The sequence below is a fragment of the Hyaena hyaena genome, unplaced genomic scaffold, assembly GCF_003009895.1.
Source record: "Hyaena hyaena isolate Hyena2069 unplaced genomic scaffold, ASM300989v1 scaffold_453, whole genome shotgun sequence".
In the NCBI taxonomy this organism is placed as follows: Eukaryota; Metazoa; Chordata; class Mammalia; order Carnivora; family Hyaenidae; genus Hyaena; species Hyaena hyaena.
The window spans coordinates 854,358-880,427 of record NW_024081083.1 but is presented as its reverse complement, the minus strand read 5'-3'; the positions used below and the strand labels follow the sequence as shown (position 1 = coordinate 880,427).

Sequence of the window (26,070 nt, the reverse complement as noted above, 5' to 3'; positions counted from 1 at the left end):
CATCTACAGGGAAGTGAGTAATATATGCAGACAGCATTCACCACGGGCAAGAGTGAGTGAATACAGAAATCAGGGAACAAGGCAGTGACAGCACCAGCAGTAACAAGAAGAGACAGTTTTGGGACAGGACAGGCCATGCCGTGCTTCCCCTAGTTCTTGCTCTTAGCCTTCCTGAGAGTTCTATGGATTCCTTTATTCCTAGAGTTAGTCCCTTCTGCTTTTTGCAACCAACGACTCTAACTAGAATATGCTGTAACTGATAGAAGCCAAGAAATTCAAGTACTGATAATGTCATGTATCTCAAATGCTCTTCTTATGTCAGTACATTTTATATTCAAATAGCACCTATTGATTTTATAAATTGCCAGAATTAGTTAAATTGCCATCAACAGACATGGGTACCTTTTCCAAGGTGAGTAGATTTATTTCAGACTGTAGACGGATTTCTGGTTTGTTGCTTTGCTGATCCTTGAACTGATGGAACTCTTTTTCCAAAATCTTATACTTATTTTCAGCATCACTAAGCTATATTAAAACAAAAAAAAGATTACAACCATTTAAAAAGACCAGTATGCAAAGCTCAATGCTACAGAATTCAATTAGTCATTTTATTATTATAAAGTTTGTTTATAGTAGAAAATTTAGAAAATCCATAATCACATAAGGAAAATTAAGATATCTAGTAATCTTAAAATTTTAGACAGTCAACCAATGAACGATATACAAAGACCTTTTAAGAGTATGAAATGTGTTTTAAAACCAGGATCATGAGAACACTTTTGTTAAATTTTAGACGGCAAATGAAAATCACTTTATAGAAATACTGATATTATACACTTAAGATGTCACGTGTAAGAGACTACTGCGTATGTTAGATATACCAGCTAATGACGATGAAAATAAAAAACTTAATTTTAGTGTGGTATTTACATTCTTACATTTCAAAACTAAGAATTTCTTTTAAAAAAAATTTTTTTAATGTTTTATTTCTGAGAGAGAGACCGAGACAGTATGAGCAGGGGAGGGTCAGAGAGAGAGGGAGACACAGAATCCGAAGCAGGCTTTGGGCTCTGAGCTAGCCATCAGCACAGAGCCTGACACAGGGCTAGAACCCATGAACCGTGAGATCATGACCTGAGCCTAAGTCGGAGGCTTAACCGATTGAGCCACCCAGGCGCGCCCCTGAAACTGTAAGAATTTCATAATTCAAATACTATTACAACTTAAAATAATTTCAAGATGATTTGGCTCAGCCCCTTCATTTTTGTGGATACGACCTCTGAGGGTTTCAGAAGCTCAGCTCAGCAGTGCCCAGGGTCTAGTTGGCAGCAGAGACATGCACAGGTCTCAGATCTATTCATCCCCTACAATAATGCTCTGATGAGAGTAGGCAAGACTTTTAAAATTAAGGAAAACAGACTTACCATGACTCAACACTCAATGCAGACCCTTAAGACAGTTGCAAAACTACCGAAGCACAACAAAAAAACCAAACAGGATATAAAAATGTTCGTTCAAACCTGGGATTTTATTTTTTGAATCAAATGCAGGGACTGTTAAAGATGTCTTACTAAGACATAGGTCTTAACTGAATTTGAAATGCTAAGAAAATTTGTGGAAAAAATGGAACTTAAATTTTCCACAATCAATTCTTGTTTCATGCCAGTAAGCACAAATAACTCTCATTAGGGTTTATCTAGCATCTTTAGGTAATAAGGTACTCTACTACCTGAAAACTGTTCCTATGACTGAAGTTTACCTCTCTGAATATCCAAACATTCATTTTTCAATTTGAATAAAAACCCTTCTCAAGCATTTCTCTCCTTTCAGTTCTATTTTAAACAAAAGCTAACGGACTTAAAATATGGTATTTTTTCCACCAGAGACGTTATCATAAATTTGTCATATGATTTATGCTATCATCTTATTTTTTTGAGAGAGAGACATAAGGCGAGCGGGGGAGGACAGAGAGAGAAGAAGACACAGAATCTGAAGCAGGCTCCAGGCTCTGAGCTATCAGCACAGAACCCAACACGGGGCTTGAACCCACGAACCATGAGATCATGACCTGAGCTGAAGTTGGAAGCTTAACCAACTGAGCCACCCAGGCACCCAGAGACATTATCATAAACAATTAATGTGCCTAACATCAGGTAGTGCAGAAGTAAGCTTTAAGGCACACTGGTCTCTTTATCTTTTGCTAAATGGTCCATAAACGACACTGATTGTTGGAATTGTGCAACCTACTTTTATGTATTAGAATATATATATATTTATCTTCATCACTTTTCACTGATACAGGTCTCTTTGATCTTTCTACTTGTCTGGTTAGAATTCTGTGTTGCGTATAGGTCACCGGGTTCTGGGTTAGCGCCTACAATATTTTCATATATATATACACATATATATGAAAAATGTGAAATGTTCACAGTTACGGGCTTAGTAATGTCCGCACCCCAGAAACTTGTGCTGCTCCCAGGCTAGGTTTTTCCCCAGACCTCAGACTAGGTTTTAGGAGTGCCTGGGATAATTTTTCCAAAATACCAGTTCTTGCCACAAAGCTTCTTCCCCTGCAAGCTGATTATGTCAGTCTGGGAAAGACTAGAAACGGGACGGTCTCTGAAGCCGTGTTTGGTCCAAAGAGCGTGGGGGAGGTCCAATATTGCAGGGCCAGGAAAAGAAAGAGAAGCCTGCAAAGGAGCCTGAGGGGTGGCCAGAAAGGAGAGGGAAAACAGGAGAGCGGGGTTAAGGAAGAAGAGAGGCAAGAGCACCCAAACGGAAGTGACTGGTGGCTTTGCTCACAAGTGGCTGGAGCCACGGGGACGGGGTGTGGGGTGGGAGAGGCTGACAGGTGAGGGAGGCTGAGGAGCACAGGTGATTCGCTCACGAACCGGCGTTCTTGAATGAATTTGGTTCAGTGACACGTGCACAAGATGTTGCCCAAAAAGCAATTTATCAGGAAAAAAATGTGGGGTTACAGTCTCAGGCTAATTGTTCAGTCTCAGGCTAATAATGCCAAGGGAAGGAAGAGTATTCCAACGCAGTCTTTAGCTTTGATTTAGGAAAACAAGAACTGGCTTAAAGTATATTGGAATCTTGGTGCAATCAATACGCTCAATAGGTGAAACCACTCGGAATTTCTCTAACTCCTTAGTAAACTCTTTCTAGCAAACAGACAAACCCTACGCGGTGACAGCTATATGGTCCCACCTGCTGCTGCAGTCGATGTTTGTCCTCTTCCAGCTGCTTTATCTTTAGCCTTTCTAGTTCCACTTGGTGCGCACAATCTTCTCGGGCCCTGCGGGTGGCGTCCTGGAGTTCTCGCAGGTTCCGTTCACGTTCTGATCTCAGTTCCTTCCTTTCTCTTTGAACCTAAAAACAGGTGTGTCTTTATGAGGCTGGCTTAAAGGCTCGGCCACGGTGTGCTGTTCGATATTCTATTATCCTTATACACAAAGGTTCACAGTATTTACAAATTTATTTTCATATTCTTTTCCATTATTAGAGTTCATGTTGAAGCACACTGAAATTATACATTAAAAAAAATTTTTTAATTTATTTACACTTGGGAGTGAGCAGGGGAGGGGCAGAGAGGGAGGGATAGAGAGAACCTGAAGCAGGCTCTGCACTGATAGCACATGGGACTTGAACCCACAGTGCTAACCCATCATCATTTAATTCTAAAATACAAAGTATATCCAAAACTCCATATATGGCTTATATAATTTCAATTGAAAAGGCCCTAATCACTTAAAATTCCTATTTGAGTAAAACCCACTATACTACCTAAACAAATATACCCAAGTTCCTTTTCTTCTTTAGAAATTTCTTCTATGTGATTAAGCATAATCACATAGAAGGTAATAGAGCCTTCGTACTGGAAACAAATATATTTAAGGTCAGACATCTAAATCAGTTGAGAAATTCCAGAAAATGTTGGAGGATAAGGTAAGAGTGAAATGCTGAGAAAAATTTTAAGGAACACAGTTGGCTAGTGAAGGGGCATACAAATTTAATGTGGAAGAAATTCTCATTATTTGAAACGACTTGGGTAGTAACTGAAATAAATATTTATGGTAAAATTTATTAAGACCTAACAAAAACGCTAACTAGACATAGTATTGACGGAAGTTTTCATCCATCCTTGGGATCTGACCTTTAATGGGCATCCAGGAGGGATATCCCCTTGTTGCTGAGAACGACGTCCAAATTCTAGGCTCCTCAGCCTGTGCTAATCTGCTCTGTGCTCCCGGCAGTGCACCTATCCCTCCCCCCACATCCTGGTTAGTGTCCTTCTGCGGATGGCAGAAGTCAGCCAGAGCTGGCTGGCCGGCTAGGAACCATTCCAAATAACACACACTTCGCTGTGTATTCCTCACTTTCTGACAGGTCAAAGATGCTTTCCTCTGCTGAACAGCAGTTTTCTCCAAGATGCTTACAAGACAATTTCCAGGAAATGCTTTTTATGAAATGCATTCTATAAAAACATGTACCTTGTACATGGCTTCCGGGAAAAAAAGACATACAACAGATGAACACAGTTACCTCTGACTCTGCAATGATAAGCTGCTGCTCTCGCTTCTCTAAGTCAATTAGGGTTTTTTGAAGTTTTCCTTCTAGGACAGTATATTCAGCCACCTGAAATATAATAAAAGAAACATTACCTTTTCCCCAAGTTCAAAACACTAATCAAACAATGCATACATTATAACTTACTGAAACACAAGATCTGGGAATAGGAAAATCATGAATTCTATCCACCACATCAAAGCAGAAATTCTTTCTAGTACTCTGAGGGTGCCCATCTAGCTTCTGCTTGGGTATCTATAGTGATGTTCAGTTTCCTGAGGAAGCTCCTTCTCCCACTGGGCAGTCAGGCTGCTAGTAAAATGTTGTTTAGTCACAACCTAGCTCCTTAAAATCTGCCTTTGCCAATACTCCAGTATTCCTGTGATGCCCTCTTCAGCACATATACTCCTTCCATGCAACCAATCCCAATAATAGATAGGCTAGCTGGTCAGTTTCAAGTCAGTTCTCCTTTGGGTTCAGGTCCGATTCTTTCCTACAGTTCTGGTAACTGAGTTCATAACTGCTTCTGATGCGAGACTCCCTGCTTGGGCCCCAAGCCTATTACCCCAATTCAGTGGGCCTCAAGTTCTCCTCTGTTCTTCTACTATTTAAGTCCCATTCAGAGTAAGATGCCTGCCAGCTTAGCCTACATAGGATGGAAGACTCTCACGGTTTTCTGTCTTTGATTTCTAACTGATCACTTTTCCTGGGACTTCCTGGATCAATTTCTTTGTCCTCACCAAGTAGATTCCAGATCTGGGGTCCATCCTAACCTTCTCTTTCCCATAGTCATTAAGACCTTGCTTTAATGCTCCTTAATCTTATTTCTACCCATTAGACAGAAGGGAAAAAAAAAAATCTATCTTCACATATTTGGTCTGGCGATAACCATCATACATCCTCTTACACTTTTTTCTTCTCCAAGATAAACACAAGTTTCAGCTGTTATTCACATAGTAATTACGATTTCCACATTGTCTAACATCTTGGATCTAATCTAGAGTCTAGATTCTAGATTAAGTCTTTTTTAAAAATGTGGTACCCAGATGTGATCTCCCTACTTCAGAGGCCCAAGAATGTCCACTGCCGGGGTTGAGGACAACACGTCTATTAAGTTAGTCTAAACTTGCACTTGCTATTTCAGGATCCTAATCACAGTTTGCTCTGTCAAAGAAAATCCCCAAGGCTTTTGTTTTTAAACCTGGGAGAACTATAACAACATACCTATTGTCCCAAAGACTGTTTTGACTACAGAATTTGACACTGGCCCTTGTTAAACTTGAGTCCAAGGACTTAGGCCCGGCATGCCAGCCAATCATGATCCTTTACATATACATTCTGTTCAGTCTACCACCCACTGCTGGTTTATCTCAAAAAAAATGTTAAGTATGCTCTACACCTCCTTAAAAAGTCTTACAGAGGTAAGTAAACAGGATGGTGGGTCAGTATTCAAATGTTCTTTCTCTTGCAACTCAAATACATGGGTTCCCAAAGCTCTGTCTCCAAGGGTCTCCTGTCCTACTCTCTGACCTGCAGAGATGATCTTAGCTGCCTACCATCACATAAAGAAAGAACTCCCAAGTCCAGATTGCAGAGTCACAACTCCCTCCAGAGATTGAGACACACACACACCTATAGAACTCCAGTACTCCCTATGTATCTCAAACTCAAAAATGGGTAAAAACCTGAAATCACAATCAATTAAATAACAAATACCTATTGAATACCTAGCAGATGAGGGTCAACAAAGCCCTGTGAACCATATTCTGAGGGAAGACAAACTACAAATATAGAAGTGGATATTTAATGTAATCCTAAGTAAATGCTAGGATGAAAACACGCAGAATGAGTATATAGTTAGTGCCTGGGGACAGAAGGCGGCCTGTTTAAGACAAAATGATCAGAAAAGGGCTCACCCAGATTATTCGAAACAGAAAGAAGACAGCACCTCTAAGAGAAGAGTTATTCTACAGATTCTGAGGGGGACATGGGGACCATGTCTGAGGAACTACAGGGAGGCCAGGTTGGTGCAAAGAGACTCTGTAACAGCAGAGAGAAATGAGTTCACAAAGGAAGCTAAGAGATAGATCACCTGGTAAGAAACAGGAGTTTTATTCTATGTGCAATGAGGAGGAGGAAAGGTTTTTTAAGCAGAGGAGTACATAACCTGAGTTTTGGTTTAAAAGTCTCCGCCTTGGCGGATATGGATTTAACAAGGAAAGAGGGGTCAGGAAAGAGGAAGGAATTCTGAGTTAAGAAGTAGCTGTAGTAATGTAGGAGAGAGATCAGAACTGTTTATACTAATGGAAGTAGTCAAGAAGGTAGGTGAAAGTGGTTCGCTTCCAGAATCCATATTCAATACAGAGCTAAGAGAATGTGCTAACAAACTAGATGTGGAATGAGAAAGAGTCAAGGGTAACTTGCCTTCTAGCCTGAGGAGCTGAGTAAAAGGTATTGCCATTTATTAAGATGTGGAATCAACAGGAACAAATTCATACAGGAGGGAGACACAGAGCTTGTTTCTAGACATGTTCCCTCTGATTTGCTTGTCAGTCAGTCAGCTGGCAGTGGGTAGAGGCAGCCGAACAGCCAAGTGTAGAGTCCAGAGAAGAGGCTGGGGGAGAACAAACGTGCACACACACACACGCACACACACACACACACGCACACAGAGTGCCTAACTGTGTTTAACCTGTATATGACGCTAAGAAAGTGGATGACAACACTCAAAGAAGTGTAAAAACAGAAAAGACTGCCTTTGGGGCAAGCCAATAAACGCAGCAGAGGCTGAGAAAAAAAAAAGTTCTGGCATGAAAACTGCCAAGGGGAGACCAGTGAATTCAGTAGAGGAGCAGTAAAGGGTAGGAAGGGGAGTCAAGCAGAGGAAATGTTTGAGAAAGGGAAAGACCAAAGTGGGTGAGGATGAGGGAGGGCTGTCTGAGAACCACTGTGGAGAGGGAAGGGAGCTGATGACGGAAAGCAGGAAGATGCGACGGTAGCACCGAATATGCCTTAAGGCTTGAGACCTTAAACCTACATAAGTCTGTTCCCTGTAGCTCCTGTTCCTCTTTCCTCCTTCATCTTATCGCGGCTGCCACTGTTCAGCCTTGATTTTCTTTTATACTTATTATCGCTTCCCTGGCCTTCCTGACTTTAGATTCAGATTCCTCTATTCTGCAACAACTGTTCTAAAATGAAAATCTCATTTCCTTATTCTCTTACATAAAACTCTTCATTTAAAAAATAAGTTTATCAAACTTCTACCTTTCCCAAGCAGGTTTTATCATCTGAACCATAGAGTGTAAAAGATGACCTGAGTGATAATTTTCTCTGTCTTCTCTTGAATGGCACACAACTCTACCATTGTCGAAGCACAGGAGAAAGGGAATCCACCACCAAAAGTGGACGCTGGCAGGCATTACACCCTAATTCTCCCAAGAAACCTGGGCTGAGAACGTCTACAGGGTCAAATCTCATCTCCTCAATATGGACAGAAGAGTATTTACATGCCATAGACCTCTCCACATTATTTCTGGAGGAAGACCCTCTTCTCCCTTCCTCCTACATCAAGCTACATACACTTTTCTTAATGCTGAGCCTATTTACAACTTCCTTGTTTGGAATTCCCTTGGAGTCTCCATGGCAGTATCTACTCATCTTCATCCAAGTGATCTTCTCCATGAAACACTCTCCCCTATTCCCTAATGCAGAACCGAGGTCTTCCTTCTCAGTAGGTATATGATAGCGATCTTCAGCTATCTGATGGGAAGTCATGCAGAGGACAGAACAAACATGGTCTCAGCTATGTGGAAGGCAGGACAGGACCAGAATATTATAATCCGAACTTTGTCAAGTAAATAACTTGATCTTAAACTGTGGTTTAGCATGTCAATCTGGACAACCAGGTCATTTCCAGGACATTGGTTTCTGAGAATAAAGATCTGGTACAGCTGCAAACATTTCACTTGACCCCAAAGGCCCCAAATGAGTGGGTGGGCTGTTAAGTGCTTCAAGATTAACGAAAGCTTCATTTATTTGGAAAAAAAAGTTTACGTATAACACCAGAGGATACATTATTTTACAAAACAAAAGATTTCCCACAAAAACAATCTGCTCTTTCTCAGTTAACAAAATAATCCTTCCACACTGGTTCCAAAAGATGATCAAAAAAGACTGATAGATTAATAACCCCCCTTGATGTACATCATTAGGTGTACATCAAAGATTAAAATAACTTATGATTATGAAATATTAGTAACTTGAGCTCTAACTAGATGTAATTTTATTTACCATTTATACTCCTTCGCCACTGCATCCTGAATTATGGGCTATTAGCTAGTTAGCATCTTGTCAGGCAGGACAAACCTCCTCATAATAAGATGAGGTCCATTTTACTATTTACTCATGCTGTGCTGAACAGCAGAAATAAATTTAAATGACTGCACCAGTATTACCCAGGCTCCTTCAGGTAAGGTTTCTAAGTACTGAAGAACTATACGTTGTTTAAAAAAAAAAAAAAAAAAGAAAGAAAAATCAGGTAAATAAGGTGAAAACCAACCAACAGAAAAAGACCTAAAAATCACACAGGCTCAGAGAATTCAGTGTGCAAAGATTTCATCCTGTTGAGGCAAACGCTGCCTTTTCTCCCCAGTGACTCAATGTTACAGTGGCTTATGAAGTGTTAGGAAACGGATCCCATCCTGGTTGACCATATTCTTCCAAGACAGGGCACACACACATTGTGCTGGCTGAGTTGTTACTCTCCAATGTACTTAGGTTGGAAAAACACAGCAATCCCATCAACTTTTTGACAAGACTAATTCAAATAGCCACGTATTAAGACAGGCCTCATATTCCAACCCCCCCCCTTTTTTTTTTTTTTTTAGTATTTATTTAGTTTGAGAGAGTGAGCATGTGAGCAAGGGAGAGGCAGAGAGAGAAAATCCTAAGCAGGCTCCACACTGTCAGCACAGAGCCCAGTGTGGGGTTCAAACTTGTAAACTGTGAGATCATGATCTGAGCCGAAGTCAACAGTTAGATATTTAACAGATAGGGACGCCCAGGTACCCTTCATATTTCATTTTCTAAGCATCATTATTATAAGTTAGGAGATAGTCCATTCAAGCTGAAATGGTGGGAAAAATTGTATACGATGGTAATCAACTGAAAAGATAATTATCAAAATAACAACCAACCAAAAACTACTTTGAGGCTTTTTTTTTCAACCATTATACAGACACTGACTTTTTTTTCTTACAATAGAAAGTGTAATAATGGCACAAGTTGGATCTGCCAAAATATTAACTAAAGAAGTTTTTCTGATTTGACTTTTGCAAAACTTAACACAATAAAATTCTTCAAAAGCATTAAAAAATGGTTCAGTGATACATTCCTCGTCTTACAAGCTAAATGAAAAATTCTAGAAATTTAAATATTTCATAAGCTCACTCAGATTCAGTTAATAAAGGCTACCTGAGAACTACAAATCCAACTTAATATAAAAGTCACATTTAAGGAAAACTAGAAAATTGTTTAAATATGTGTGAGGGCCTCTAGTTTTTACATTTTGGTTATTTGAACATTTCTTAAGCACAAGATGCTTTGGAGGAGTCCTGTTATCTTTTTTTCTTTTTTTTAGATTTTTTTTTTTTCAACTCACTGGTTTTCCAAATTTTTAATGGTTGAGAATTAAGACGATAAAACTGAAACAGTTATTTTAAAGTCAAAGGCCTGGGGAACCCTGCTTGGTCTACTCCTACAACACCACCTGCCCTCCTCCTCAGACACCAATGGAACGACATACACGAAACAACTGTGTTTACTCACGGGAGAATGGACAGCGCAGGACCATGGCCCCGATAGCAGAGAAGAATGGAGGCCAGCCCTACAGTAACTCTAGCGCCTTCCAGACTAAGGCTCAGCGAAGGGGATACCCAGCAGAGCCTCGCAACCTTGCTGAGTTGAGGAAACAAGAGGCTAGGGAGGCTGGGGAAACTTGAGGTGGTGAAGAGAGGAGAAAGATGTGCAGAGGGTGGGTAAGCACTGGAGACGAGCAGAGGAGTCCCCTCCAGTCTGAGGGGAAACCCGTAAGGCTGGATGGTTTGCCACTGGAGAGCTCTAAGACAAGGCATTCCCAGAGCTCAGCCAGGTCTGAGTACAGTGCACATGCCTACTGCTCTGAGGGGAGAGACTGGCACATGCTAGGCATCTATATACCTACTACACAGCCCACGGCTACGGACTGTTCTCAGCTTGCCCGAGCGAAACTAAAAAGGATCAAACTCACCTCACACACCAAGATCCAGCAATCAACAACGTAAATTTCACGAGATTTCTGGCATCTAACAAAAAATTACCAGTCTTTCAAAGTAATAGAAAAATGTTCCCTATAACCAGGTGGAAAAGAAACAATAGAGACCTCAAAATGATACAGATGTTGGAACTAGTTGATAACATATGGTAAATATATTCCAGATACTCAAGAATGTAAAGGAAAACATGAACATGATGAAAAGTGCTTCAAAAAAGAAAAACGCCCAAATGAACCTTCTAGAGATGAAAAACACACTGTATGTCATGAAACATTGTGCTGAACCGGATTCGTGGCAAATCAGACCCTTCAGAAGAACAAATGGTCAACCTGAAGTCACAGCGATAAAAAATACCCATGATGGAGCACTGAGGGGGGGAAAAAAAGACTTAAAAAGTAATTCCTGTCTCTCTGGGACAATATCAAGCAGTACAATACATGCACATGGACTCTAATCAGGAGAGGGGAGACAGACACAGCAAAAAATTTTAAGCAATAAAAACCCAAAATGTTCTAAGCATGATGAAACCCCATAACCAAAGAAGTTCAAAGACTCCAAGCAGGGTGGAGAAATACATGCACGTATACACACACACATGTGCGCGCGCACCAACACACACATACACACACACACACACACACACACACAATCACAAAGCCCATCAAATTCCTAGCTGAAAACTAGTGATAAAAAAAAGCTTAAACCGAGAAGAAAAAAGAGACCTTAGAGATAGAGAGCCAAGATAACAAGGCCAGCAGATTTCCATGAAGAACAAAACAAGCCAAAATGCAAACGTAACAACTTCAAAGACTGAAACAAAAATTTTCCACCCAGAATTCCATACCCAGTGAAAATAGATTTATTTCAAAATGAGGGAGAGAGAAACACTTCTTCAAACATAAACTGACAGCATATATTGCCATCGGGCCCATACTACAAGAAATCCTTTTTATGTGGTTAATAATAGAGGCTATTGCCTCAAAGTTTTATTTCTTTAAAAACTAATTCTTAAAAGCAAAAATGTATTTTAGGATAATTTGCATGCAAGCAAAATCTATGATGGTATTAGCACAAAAACACACACTGGATATATACTGTTGTCAGCTTCTTACACCACAGGTAAAATGGCATAATAGCATTATTATTATTATTAATTATTAGCAGTGTGCTAATAGGTTAAAGCTGCATATTTTAAATCTTAAAGCAACCCTCCCTCCCCAAAAAGCAATGAAACAGAGACATTGCTAATCAGGAAAGAGTAAAAATAAAATGGGATCATAAGAAAAGTCAATGAATCCAAAAGAAAAACAGGAAAAGACCAAAAAAAAAAAAAAAAACCTACGAAAAAGCACCTGGGTGGCTCAGTCAAGCATCCAACTTCAGCTCAGGTTATGACCTTATGGTTTGTGAGTTTGAGCCGACAGCTCCGAGCCAGGAGCCTGCTTCAGATTCTGTGTCGCCCTCTCTCTCTGCCCCTCCCCAACTTGTACTCTGTCTCTCTCTCTCTCTCTCTCAAAAATAAACATTAAAAAAAATTTTTTTAAAAAGAAGAAATGATGGAACAAATGGAAAAGCAAAAGCAAAATGGATTTAAACCAAGCATATCAGAAAACAAGTTAAAAAAAATCCAGCTGTGCCAATAATTACCTATTCAATGTAAATGGTTAGAGACCTGAAAGTAACTTCCGAAACTATTCTAGTCTGCAAGCTGCTCCAGTCTCTTGGCGGAGGGGAGCAGCCCATGGCACCATTAGTTATCTCCTCCCACCTGGAGCCGTGTCATTAACCCCTAATATGAGAGTTCAATTTCAGTATTTGAAAGAAGTGTAATTTTCAGGGCTTTTGTTTTACTCAATAACTTAAGTGTAAACAGGTAAGTACTGAACTTTTGCTTTTCGGAATAAGATCAAATGGTCTTGTGTTATTTTTAAAGATGTCATTTATTCCAGGATTAAATTCTTAAAAATAGCTTCTAAGTTTTTGATGCTTTTTTATTAACAAACAGATTAAAATGTGCTATGTTCGGGGCGCCGGGGTGGCTCAGTTGGTTAAGCATCCGACTTGGGCTCAGGTCATGACCTCACAGTTTGTGAGTTGAGCCCCGCATCGGGCTCTGTGTGGACATCTCAAAACCTGGAGCCTCCTTCAGATTCTGTGTCTCCCTCTCTCTCTGCCCCTCCCATGCTCATGTTCTCTCTCTGTCTCTCAATAATAAATAAAAATGTTATAAAAAAAAGTGCCATTTTTTTCATACAGAAGTAGATTTTTTCCCTAGAGTATTCATTTTTTGAACAAATAATACATTTGCAGAGTTCAAAATCAAAGCAGCACCCAACACCTTATGGAGAAAGGCCTTCCTCCTACTCCTGACCCATCCATTCACTTTATCCAAACCAATATACAATCACTGTACTTTGTTACTCCCAGATTTTCTTTAATGTGTTACAAGATACTATCATCCATACTTTTCCTTTCTGCCTTCTATTTCTACAGAAGTTATTACCTTTTTCTTTACGAGTGATTCTCTCTCTCGGTCTCTCTTCTTCCATTCCTCTGCAAGAGCCTGCATATGAGCCAATTCCTTCTGCTTTAGCTACAAGAGGAAGAAAAAGGAAGTCGCTGAAAGCACATCAGTATTTCAAATACAGATCACCAGTATGCATTCCCAGCAGCAGTGCAAAAGAGATCCTCTTTCTCCACATCCTCGCCAACATCTGTTGTTGCCTGACTTGTTGATTTTAGCCATTCTGATGGGTGTGAGGTGGTATGTCAGTGTGGATGATTTGTAGTTCCCTGAGGATGAGTGATGTTGAGCACTGTTTCATGTGTCTGTTGGCCATCTGGGTATCTTCTTTGGAGAAGTGCCTGTTCATGTCTTTAGCCCATTTCTTCACTGGATTTGTTTTTTGGTATTGAATTTGGTAAGTTCTCTATAGATCTTCGATACCAACCCTTTATCTGATGTCATTTGCAAATACACAGATCACTTGTTCTCTGTTAAAATAATTAATACTGATCACCAATATGTTTCCTCCAGGCATGCTCTTTTATTCTTAAACCAAAGAGGGGCACCTGGGTGGCTCAGTCAGTTAAGCGTCCGACTTCGGCTCAGATCATGACCTCAATGTCTGTGGGTTCGAGCCCTGCATCGGGCTCTGTGCTGACAGCCAGCTCAGAGCCTGGAGCCTGTTTCAGATTCTGTATCTCCCTCTCTCTCTGACCCTCCCCTGCTCACACTGTCTCTCTCTCTCTCAGAAATAAATAAAACGTTAAAAAGTATATATATGCAAAAAAAAAAAAAAAACAAAACCCAAAGAGAATGCCTGAAGCAAGGGATACCCACTTGAGTATAAAACTAAAGTGAAGACCTGTTTTCACTCTCTCTCTTGGGTAGAGAGAGATGGTTCCAGGCTCCATGAGGACATGGTAAATGAGGGCCTGCAATTGAAAGAAATGTTCATTCTTTCAACCACTGATTTGTAACCTTCATTCCTATTTTTGCCCCAAAGTCATAGAGAAAGCTTAGGGGACTCCTGCATGGCTTCTGCCCAAGTATCACTTAATTGAGTTATTTTTTTATTCTGTTTTTCTCTAAGAGTAAAGCATTCTTGCTACTAAGAGGGAACAAATAGGGTACCTATGGAATAGAGAGGGGAAAAAAGCCTACTATGGAGAAGAAAACTATTTTAGGTATTTTCAAAAACAAAGTTTCAAAGCAACATTTAAAAAGTAACCTGATTTTCGAAAATGTCTTCTTGCATCTCTTTCCACATTTCTAGCTCTAGTGCTGCTTTGTATTCTAAGGTTTCACGAGGCTCTGTCTGGATTTCTGAAGGACAAGGTGCTGCAGGAAGGGAGGATGGCTTCTGTTGCACAGCAGATAAACCCTAAGACGTGACCGAAAACATATTGAAACAAACACACTCATACACATACTGCATTAGATTCACTATAGTCATGTTTCCCATTCAGTGTTACTTACCTGAGATGAATCAGATACAAGAATCTCACGCATTTTTACTAGTCCATAATCTTCTAGAGTTACTGTGTAGGAAAGATCCATTATCCTGTTGTTTGACCTACAAATAAATTCAGAAATCCTTAAAATTCATGGAAATATTATTTTTCCTTTTACTTCCCCAGTGTTACAGCATTGAGTAGTTCACATTTCTTGTACCTGACACTCACACTACTCAATCCTCAAGACCTTCCATATGCGCATTTTACCTGATGACCAACCTGTTGGAAGTCCAGACCTACGTTTACTATAAGAAAGCCTCCATCAGCTATAGATTTTTTGGGGAAATTTAAAATCTTACTGCCCAAAGGGAATTACTGAACTTTCATTTCCTTTCTCTCTTCTGTTTTATGTACATGCAGATACACATACACTCTGGTCCCTTTTTCTCCACTTACATCTGGAGCATTTTCTCACGTCATCAACATCCGTTCAAAAATGTTTAAGTTTTAATGCCTGTAAAATATACTAATAAATTTACAGAGTAAAATTAAGAGAAAAAATACTGGCCCTATTGTTGATTATATACAGATTATTCTGAATTCTTAATCTGCTTTTTTCCTGGGAGGAAGCACTTGTACATAAACTTTTCACTGGATGGGAGCACTGCCTCAGGGTAATTCCTGAAAATAGGATAATTGTATGTTATTTTTATCACAATGAGCTTGTCTCTGTCTCAGAGGAGTGCATGTAGTATTTACCAAAACATTAGAGGAAAGTCCACCTTGGCTACAAGAAACGTGGTTTTGTCTAAATCAAATCTCTTCCATAAATCCTCAGTCAAGCAAAAACTTCAGTGAATGGAACCCGCACAAATAAACTCTTAAATCAATTTTTCCATTTTCTTCTAACCTCACAGCTTTTAGAAGAAATGAAGAAAACACAACAAAGCACACAAAGTCTCCTAAAACTTATCTGTTTACAGAGCAGGGCAACAAAAGTTAATATTCGTAACCAACAGATTTAAAATAACTGGTAATGATTTAATTATTTTCACTATGGTCTACTTAATGTGACCAAAGAATGGGATTTTTGGCAGAATTTTCAGTTCACCAGAACATGTGCTTCTCTAAAACACCTCTCGGTAGATCCGCTAAGTGAATAGAAGTGGTACGAATTCTTTACTCACTGGAAGGGACTATGGATGGGGAAGAGCAAGGGAAGGAACTTAAACACTACTTCTAGATCTCAGCTTTTTACTGAGCCTGATTTCTTTGTACATTCTAATTATGCTTCAAACACCAAAGCATGTGATGTATAATTTTAAAGTGTATTTAAATTTCTACTGCTAAATTTAAAAAGATGTACTTAAAATATATGTATTTTGTACAAGGGATATGTACTTCAGTTTTCCACGGTGGCAATAGATTCCAGGGCAGAGAAACAATAGTCAGTTTTTAAAGTGCCAAACATTTGTTAACGTTCTCAGAAAATAGATTTGAAGCAACAGTTAAAATATTTTCAAGTAGACAGAGAGTCATTCCCCAAGCAAAATAATATAAAAATACATTATAAATCTGACCCTGAATTACTAAACAACAACAACAACAAAACAGAGCTGGAAGTTAAAATTGTCAGGCTCAATAGAGAGGAGGGAAACATTTAAGATCCTAAGGGTTACGAGTAGAATAGGGAACGGCGATATCAGAAAGGTAAACAATGCTAAGGAGCAAATTGGAATACAGCCCCCAGAGGTCCAAGAAGTACGATCGCAACAGACATGCCAGGGAAGAATAAGGTTGTACCCAGCTAATGAGAATAAAAAGAAAGCTAAGGTCAAGTTTGGGAAATTCATTACCCCTGCGCCGCTATAAAGGGCACGCTTTCACTGTACGTTTGACGCCAACACTGTTCTCCGCTGGACCCTAAAAAGCGAGTTTTTTCTGAAGACAAGACGTTAGAAAGCTGGATCCTCGCAATTCCCAGAAGCAGATCTTTACTCATTTTGTCCTTGTGCCATAATTCAACCAGCAGTGGAATCCTAAGGAAGAGAGAACACGTGTTCATGTCCTACCATTTCTGAACCAAGTCGCTAATAGATCTTCGAGTTCCCTAAACATAGACAAAGATGTTTTCGTTGCCTGGGTCGGAAAGGCTCCATTCCACAGGTAACAAACAGAAAATACCATGACAGTTTCCGCACCTCTTTCTGGGCAATAAAGAAAACCCATGAAATGCTATTTTTCAATCTTCCTTCTTCCTTTTAAAATAATATACACATTTGAATTGTGCTACTCAGAGAGTAAAGACATTTCAAATCTTTTCCTTTATGAATCCATCTCAGATAGGTGGATTAATACCTTCATTTCAGGGAGACGTGAAAACACAAAAAGCAACCACTACACTCCAGGCCACTGGTGAACTGGTCATAAAAACTAAATAGCTTGTTTTTATTTATCTTCGCATATTATGAAAAACAAGACAGTAGTTTTTCAAACCTTCTTCCTTACTCAAAGATGGCATTTAACACAGTTCTAACCTCCAAATTCAGACAAATAAGATATAAAAATAGGCAAAGATTTGATAAATAACCACAACCTCATAAAACTTTACAGCAGAAGCATACACATCACACACTACTGATTACATTAATAATTAGTAACTAATTACATTACTAATACATGTGCTTCCAAGTTCTCAAATGCATTAACTGCTTTGGGTCTAAACCTCTAGGAATCTCTCTTGTTAGTAACAAGATACGCATTTTCAAGAGTGACTTCATATCATACGCACCATATCTACATTACCTTAGGAAGGTATCCTGGAGCTGATGAGGCATAGTTGCAAAATCAAATGCACAGTAAGACTGTGGAAGAAAAACTTCCATGTTTTTGCGAACTTCTACAGGAGGATTAGTCATAATAGGAGCTGCACTACCAAAGAATGGATAGGAGTACCTGGAATTTCAGGGGGAAAAAAAATCCTATGATACAGATTACAGATGAGACCTATAGGTTTGTTTTTGTCTTGTTTTTTAAGGATAAAATGAACATAATGAACAAACAGAATTTTTAGTTGGTACAAATTAAATGGTACAAATACACAATGATTCTAGTCCTGTCATCAGCTTTAAAATTCTGCAAGTATTGTCAGTAATTCGAGAAAAATGCATTCTGTATATATAGCACTAGTTCCCAAAGTTGCTTTATAAGGAATGTTAGAATGAACTGGGCAAGAAGTCTGGTATTCGGAAGGTAGTAAACACCCAAGAAGGACGAGATGATCATTCTGATACACTCCACATAACTCCAGAATTTAGGGGTGACAGCGACGCCACTAAACGAAAACCCAGCTGCCATTTGTCCAGGAGTCCCCTGGGGGCGTGGCACCCGTCTTTTCCACCTCTACCCTCCCAGCAACAAATCAGCAGTTTTTGGCACAGAGTAAACATTGAGGAAGTACCTGCTGAATTTCATTTAATTTCTTTTTTGTTTTAATTTTTTTTAATGTTTTATTTCTGAGAGAGAGAGAGAGACAGCGTGAACAGGGGAGGATGAGAGAGAGAGAGGAAGATACAGAATCTGAAAGAGGCTCCAGGCTCTGAGCTAGCTGTCAGCATAGAGCCCGACATAGGGCTTGAACACATGAACTGTGAGATCATGACCTGAGCCGAAGTCGGACGCTTAACCGACTAAGCCACGCAGGTGCCCCTGAATTTAATTTCTAAACTTATTTTCTTTATTGAATAACATCTTGGGGCACCTGGGTGGCTCAGTCTGTTAAGCGTCTGGCTGTGGACTCCGGCTCAGGTCATGATCTTATCATTGTGGGAAAGAGGCCCGCATCAGGCTCTGTGCTGGCAGTGGGGACCCTGCTGGGATTCTCTCTCTCCAACTCTCTCTCTGCACCTCCCCTACTCATGCTCTGTCTGCCTCTCTCTCTCAAAATAAATAAATAAACATGAAAAAAATGTTTTAATGATGTCTTGATATTTACGAGCTGAAACCCCTAGTCAGCTCCCAGAGGGTGCAACCATGGTATTCTGTCTTTGGGAATCAGGGACAGAAGTGGGTAATTCAATGAATAACAAGACTATTTCTTCCTTTCGTCACAGAAACCACACCTGATTAAATGGGAACATGTCTGACTTCTGCTGAACTTACTTTCTATTTAAAGCCAAACAGAAAGGCAACTTAAAGCTCACTTCCATTTCATCTTGTGTCTCCGTCATTCATTGTAAGAACGAGAATTTAGGGCCTAGTAGTGAAAACTACTTTTCCTACAAGAATCCTGCACATCTACTCCATTCCTACATAATGACACATGCAATGAAATCAGCTCATCTCACAAATCCCATTCCATAGTTGCTAACCACAGTTTCATACCAGTGAGAGCAAGATAACATAAAATTTATCAAGCAGAAAGTTAAATGGCCAGGGTTTTAAAAACTGCCAACAACTGACTCAAAGACAGAACCAATGGCCCTTAGCATCAAGTGAATTCCAGGCAGAACGTGAAGGAAATCATGACGGCTTCCTCGGTTTAGAGTATTTTCCCCCTTCTCTTTGCTGAGTGAACTTCTAGCCTTCTCGTATGCTGACTGATTTCTCAATGTGTCTTGTTCACTAGGTTGAGCTCTTTGCTTACGTGGCCCACCAACTCCTAACACCTGGCACACTGCTGGCATGTGGGCACTTAGTGATTAAACAAATGGCCTGTAGGACAAGACAGAACCACAAAAACGAAGATGAGTGCTTGCTCAGGGGACTAGTATAAGGCTTCCCCCTCACAGCCTCTAATTTTACCTCAATATTTCTATGCTTCTAGCCAGCATCATTTCTAGGTACCCTAAGATCACATTCTCTAGGAGCAGCAGCAAAGAGATTTCAGTTAAAAAAGTAAAGGGAGAGTTGACAATAAACTATTTGTAAAAAATAAATAAATAAATAAAAGTAAAGGGAGAGGGGCGCCTATGTGGCTCAGTCGGTTGAGCATCTAAGTCTTGATTTCAGCTCAGGTCATGATCTCAGAGTCACGGGATTAAGCTGTAGGTTGGGGTCCATGCTAAGCATGGAACCTACTTTAAATGCTCTCTCTCCCTCTGTCCCTCTCCCCTGACTATGCTCTCTCTAAATAAATAAAATTAAATAAAATTAGTTAAATTAAAAGTAGAGGCAGAAAGATAAAAAGAGTAGATATAATAGTAAGGAATAATAATTCTACTTCTAAAAATAATTTTGAGATGTTCTATAAACCCTTTGAGAAAAGCTCTCTGAGAGAAAACTTTTTCTGTTCCTCAATTTCAAATGACATTTTAATAATGATTCTCAGCCTCTGGGAGGAGGTAAAAGTACAACATAAGCTGTGATAGAAACACTGCCATTCTGTGAATTCACAGTCAAGCTCAAGTGTCAGGTCCCTTTGATTCTGTCCATTATTCACATCCAAGCTGAGAAGATTCTGGATACAGCTTGAGAGGAATCTAAGAAGCGAAAGAGTGGATACAAGTATGAGTGAACGTATGCATGTGAAAGGCAGGAATGCCTCACGTACTAGCAGGAAGCAGTGTGTAGATGCTTCCCAGGACATTCCTGGGAATGTCCAAGATGACAGAAAGATTTTCGCATTTTAATTGCAAAAAGAGCACTAACTGTTAGGAATGCTAGTGCTTGCTCCAAGGAAATGCTAAGAACAACTAACCACTCTGAACTAAAACACATTATTATATTACATTTAATATACATTTCAACCAAAAGGTTTATGAAGATGTATTATCGTTAAAAACAGGTTATTGAGTAAAGCCATTTAACTGAGTGAAATACGTAAGTATTTCATTGCTTTATATGGAAAAAGGTAGACACATTCCATAGGCAGTCCATTATGGACGGTTCTGAGAGTCTGTTATCAAGGGTAGGTGGCAGACATATCACCTCCCATTATAATGCAGTTTCATAGAAAAATCAGACACTACACTTCCCTTAATTTTGCCCTGTGACACCTTTTCAAGAAACAACGCATTTTAAAACATTTTTTTAATGTTTATTCATTTCTGCAGGAGAGAGACACAGAGCACAAGAAAGGGAGGGACAGAGAGAGTGAGAGATAAAGAACCCAAAGTAGGCGCCAGGCTCTGAGCCTGATGTGCGGCTCGAACCCACGAACCGTGAGATCATGACCCGAGCTGAAGTTGGACACTTAACTGACTGAGCCACCCTGATGACCTGAAACAACACAGTTTAAGTTCAAGAGTCACTCTCTTTGAAGAGGAGCACTAATAAATTATCATCGATGCCTACCATGATTACCACCTCTCATACCACCAATGCCACCCTGGTTTAATTCAAGGTCATGAGGACAGAGCCTTGCAGGCTTTTCAGTGCATGGGTTTAACAAATGCTCTACCTTCTCTGGTGCTATCTCTCCCTTTGAAACTCCCCAACGGAGAAAAGGCACTGCTCTTCAAAAAAGAATACTTAAAAAAAAAAAAAAAAATCAGATTGCACCTTAATATACAGTTGATTGTAAAGCCAACGTCCAAGTCACGGATACTCCTTAAGTCTATTGAGAAGCAAAAATGATGTGATGTTGCTGGCACAGCAACCTTCTGTCCTGAGGCGGTTTCTGAGGCAGTGGCTGTGGTCACTGGCTGGGCCACTGGAAGAGGGACAGAAGAACCGACAGCTGCAATGAACAGAAAAATTTAAAAGAAAAAAATCCCATTTGGTAACACTTTCTCTTCAGTTATCTACCTCACTTAAAGATACCATCGCATTTCCCTTCAAGCAAGGAATTAGATCATTTGGTTTCATAAACCTAAGAAAGGAGGCATAGGAGCTTCTTAAAGTGACATGCCCCCAAATTATGTAGGCTTGAATTCCCATTTTAGAACTGTGTCAAGAAAGCCTTCCTCTCCACACAGACTGCACACCAGAAAAGCATTCACTACTGACACAGTAACATGTGACAGCAGGCTGGCAGGTGCAAACTTCTTTCCAAGAGGCAGCTCAACTTAGACTTCGTATCCGAAGGGTTGTAGGACAGACTTACTGCAGATATCAGAACACTTTTGAAGAAGCAGTGCTGGCTGTGTTAGGCACACAGGGCATAGTCTAACAGAAAGAGAACTCTAATCCAATCCCATTATAGACCAGACATGTGTAGTGAGTGACCAAGTCCTACAGCTCTTCAGTAACCAAGGGGTCACTTGCACCTTACCGTGTGACTGCTAATGGAACACGGCTCTAATTAGTTACGCTACAAAATGTAACCGCAGGTCCTAGTGCAGTGGATGGAAAAACCAGGTTAAATGATTCCCAGTGTCTCCCTGGACTTTAGCATCAAAACTGGGTATAATGAGTATATTACAACAGGCGGTTAGGAGTTCTTCTCTGTAAAATTCCTAAGAATTCAAGATATTCAAGTGTTTACTAGTTAAAAATATGTTCAAAAGAACTAGTTTCTGTCATTTCTTCTCAAGAGGCTGTGACTAAAATAAAAGTAACTGAAAAATTCCTACCCGCTAGCCAATTCTATGATCAGGTCACAGGCTCCATTTCAATTCGATTCCATTTAAACTGAATTTGTACATCGCCACACAGTACTGGCTCTTAATATACTTACAAACCGTGAAAACTCTGTTCATCGTGAAATAGGGGGCTACGAAGTGGATACCTGAACCATGTGTCAGGACAGCTCACCTTTTGCATTCGGTTTTGTGTCCCTGTCATACTGCAAGCTCTCCACTTCACTCTCGGTTGCATCATCTTTGGTTGGAGGTGACTGGTTTTGGGGCGGAACAGGGGACACGCCTGGGGACTTTGGCCCAGTGAGGGTCTTCTCTTTTATAGGAGTTAACACTCGCTTCTTTGATTGCCGCGGCTCGTATTCCTTCTGGGTCTTTAATTCAATTAAAGGCTAAAAATAATTATTAGATACAGTGATTTGCAAAGCACTTTTCTGCATAATTAAGCAACAACAACAAAAATGTGACGCCCTCCCCCCCCTTATTTTTAAAATATAAGCTTCCCTTCCCACTTTGGATATTCTTAGTCTACTTGTCTTCATAATTTGCAAATTTCATGTAGCATCTAGGAACAGAAAAAGGAAGACAGGAGGGAACAGGATATTGAGAGCTGAGGACCAAAATGCATCCTAACTGGTAAGAAGGGATATTTGATGTAAGAAGTCAGGGACAGGTGTCCCCGGAAAAGGTTATTGTTACAAAGGCAATAAATACAATGGAGGCCTATGTTAAAACAAGACCAAAATAAAAACAGATCTAGTATGATTTTCTCCCTTTCCTTTGTTCCACTTCCTTCTAATAACATACACATATATATTTGAATATATATATATACATATATATGTATCCCCAAGCGTGTATATATATATATATATACACACACACACACACATATATATATTCAAATATACATTCAAACTGTCACATCGGCTTTTCTATCTTTAATTCGTAACCCACATAAAGGTCAGTTCTTCAGAAGAACAGTGTACAGAAGGTAATTCTGGGACTGTATACTTATGAGGACCATAAAGCACAAATGAACCAAGAACTCTGTGTGTAAGCTAAAGCTGAGTCCACCAAAATACCACCATTAATGCAGATTCCCAGGAACAAGGTCCATCTCTGCCAGTGACTGACCATGAACTGTGGGGGGCTGGGGGGAGTCCTACCACAGGAGAAAACGGTATGCAAAGGCTCTGTTATCACTTATAAACTACAGGTGGGGCAGCCAAAGTACTTTCCAGAAAGGAAATACCTATATTAGAGGCCACTAATTAAGAATAATAAATACTTGCTTACACTAGGTAACTCTTTTGAAGTTCAACTTTTATGGGTAGTGACGAGTGACAGCAGAGACGCCGGAGGAGGAGATGGAGGGTCACTACTTGCCTGGGCATCTATGCCTTCTCTCTGCAAAGCCACAGACACTCCCACGGTGGGGGCCAGCTCCAGAGGAATGGGTGCAAGCTTTTGCTTGGCTCGGTTCGGAGGGTCAAGAATAAAAGCACCCTCAACTGTGACCGGCCGCTGGTTGATTTCTGTACTCCCCTTTCTCAGTAGTCCGGTTAAGGGCACTTCTGTACTCCCAAGTGACTGGTCTCCACAGCAAAGATGGATCTGAGGTGAAAGAGAAAACGGAAATAGGGCTTTACAGTCTCTCATTTCTCATTTATTCTCATTTAGGAGAAACATCAACCGTAACAAAAAGTTATAACATGATCCAAAGAAGGGAAGTATAATGCAGGTTCTATCACTGACCTGCAGGGACTGAGTCAAAGCTTCTCATACATGATTGTTGAAACTACTGACAAGGCGTAAGCTTTCCTAAGAACCCAATAATAAAGGTAGTCTTCATTTTTCCTTCCAGTACCGTATAATCACATGGTATCATCCTTTTCTCCTTCAGGAACTATGGTTACTTTAATAGCTTACTATGTTGTTTTTACATAAGCAAATATATCATGAATACATGAATGTAAATAGAAACAAATACCTCAAGCATTTTTTCTATTTCCATTTCAACATGAAATAGTTGTAAGAAAATAAATAAGTTAGTAGCTCCAGCCCTATTTGGAAACTAAAGAACCTGAAACAATTTTTGTTTTGTTTGCCCACAAAACATCTGTGGTGTTTCTTTCTCTTTTCCTGCTTTTCTGATTATATATATAAAACAGTGTTTAATAGTACAAGGTAAAACAGAGTGCCTCTCAGGTGGAATGTACTGTTTATCAGTGACAGCTAATCAAAACTTCAACATCACCGCCTTCCAAAACTACGAATCACCTCCATACTATAGTATCAACTTGATTACCTTCCTATATTGGCATTCAGATGCACACTAAGCAGTCACAACACTAAACGACTTTTAGTTCTAATGTCAGCCATGAGTTGTAATTTAGTCTGAATGTTATTAAGTGCCATGGTGTTAATGGGCTGGAGAGAAAGGATTTTTTAGGACTTAAATGTCTAGGAGAATTAAATTAAGAAAGAAGTCAATACTTTGGTAAAGACTAGTATTTTAGATAGGGAATACATCTCAAGATGTTTAGGAAGCTAAAATCCCTATGAAAAGACGAAATTCAGGAACAAGCAGTTCATCATTTTATAAAGTGTTCAGCTCCTTAGTATCCTTAACTTAGCAGAACCACCTCCAAAATGCAGCTCTACTACAATTTCTTAAAGCCTTTTCCCACTTCGCACCCAAACTGCAAGTGAAATCTAATGACTGAGTGCTTTTAAAAAAGGACTACCTAATCCTTTATTACACTACCCCACTTCAGTCTGATTAAAAGCAATTGTAATAAAACACAGAACAGTAATTTTCACTAAGGTTCACTTTTAAAGACAGTTCAACAGAACATTACTTGACAAAATTTCTCAATTCAAGGGCAGGTTTTAGAAAGCTGGGTTATTTCTTAGTTTTTTTTTAAATTTTTTAAAATCATTCATTTTTGAGAGAAAGAGATAGCATGGGTAGGGGAGGGGCGCAGAGAGAGAGGGAGACACAGGATCCAAAGCAGACTCCAGGCTCTGAGCTCTCAGCACAGAGCGTGATGCGGGGCTCAAACCCATGAACCACGAGATCATGACCCGAGCCGAAGTCAGACGCTTAGCTGACTGAGCCACCCAGGCATCCCTTTCTTAGCTTTTAATAGCAGTATGGTATACAAATTCTGAAATCAAGAGCATGATCTGTGTGTGTATGGCTACTAACCCTACTAATTAATGATGAAATCTTTAGGCTTTATATTCATTTTCTATTATACAGTCTGTCAATTGATATACCTCCTTCATAATTACTGGATAAAGAAGTATATCTCCTAAAATTCTGAAGTAATGGTTATACCGGGACTTTACAAGTCAGGAGAATTCCTAAGAAATGAAAAGATGTGGCAGAAAGATGACCTTCACTACTGAAATAAGAATCTAGGTACCTCTATGAAGCTTTAAAAAATCATCTCAAGTAAAAAAAAAAAAAAGTTTTTGCCATACTTACCTGTAGTTTAGACTGAAGTGCCAGGTAAACACGAAGAATTTCTATGCTGCTACGTATTCGAACAGATGCTCTCTCTGGCTCAAAGTTTGGGTTGATCAAATCATTGAAGGGTTCATTTGTAACATCATTTCCCAGCAAAGAATAGTAAAAAAAAAACTCAGGCTGTCTTTCTGGAAGTTTCATGGTACATGGAATTAACTAAACATTTACAGGG

At 39.7% G+C, this 26,070-nt stretch overlaps 1 protein-coding gene across 3 annotated transcripts in view; it reads right to left on the bottom strand.

The window, feature by feature from the left end:
* CEP120 (centrosomal protein 120) overlaps positions 1-26,070 on the bottom strand; it is a 73,586-nt gene that overhangs the window by 29,700 nt on the left and 17,816 nt on the right. For all 3 annotated transcript variants that reach the window (XM_039253419.1, XM_039253420.1, XM_039253421.1), the window contains 12 exons: positions 25,857-26,054; positions 23,750-23,977; positions 22,536-22,752; positions 21,342-21,519; positions 17,646-17,795; positions 16,697-16,879; positions 14,863-14,959; positions 14,615-14,767; positions 13,384-13,473; positions 4,546-4,638; positions 3,211-3,372; positions 403-525 (listed from right to left, as the gene is read on the bottom strand). In XM_039253419.1, the coding sequence (XP_039109350.1) occupies positions 403-525; positions 3,211-3,372; positions 4,546-4,638; positions 13,384-13,473; positions 14,615-14,767; positions 14,863-14,959; positions 16,697-16,879; positions 17,646-17,795; positions 21,342-21,519; positions 22,536-22,752; positions 23,750-23,977; positions 25,857-26,054 (1,872 nt within the window). The remainder of the gene's footprint in view (positions 1-402; positions 526-3,210; positions 3,373-4,545; positions 4,639-13,383; positions 13,474-14,614; positions 14,768-14,862; positions 14,960-16,696; positions 16,880-17,645; positions 17,796-21,341; positions 21,520-22,535; positions 22,753-23,749; positions 23,978-25,856; positions 26,055-26,070) is intronic.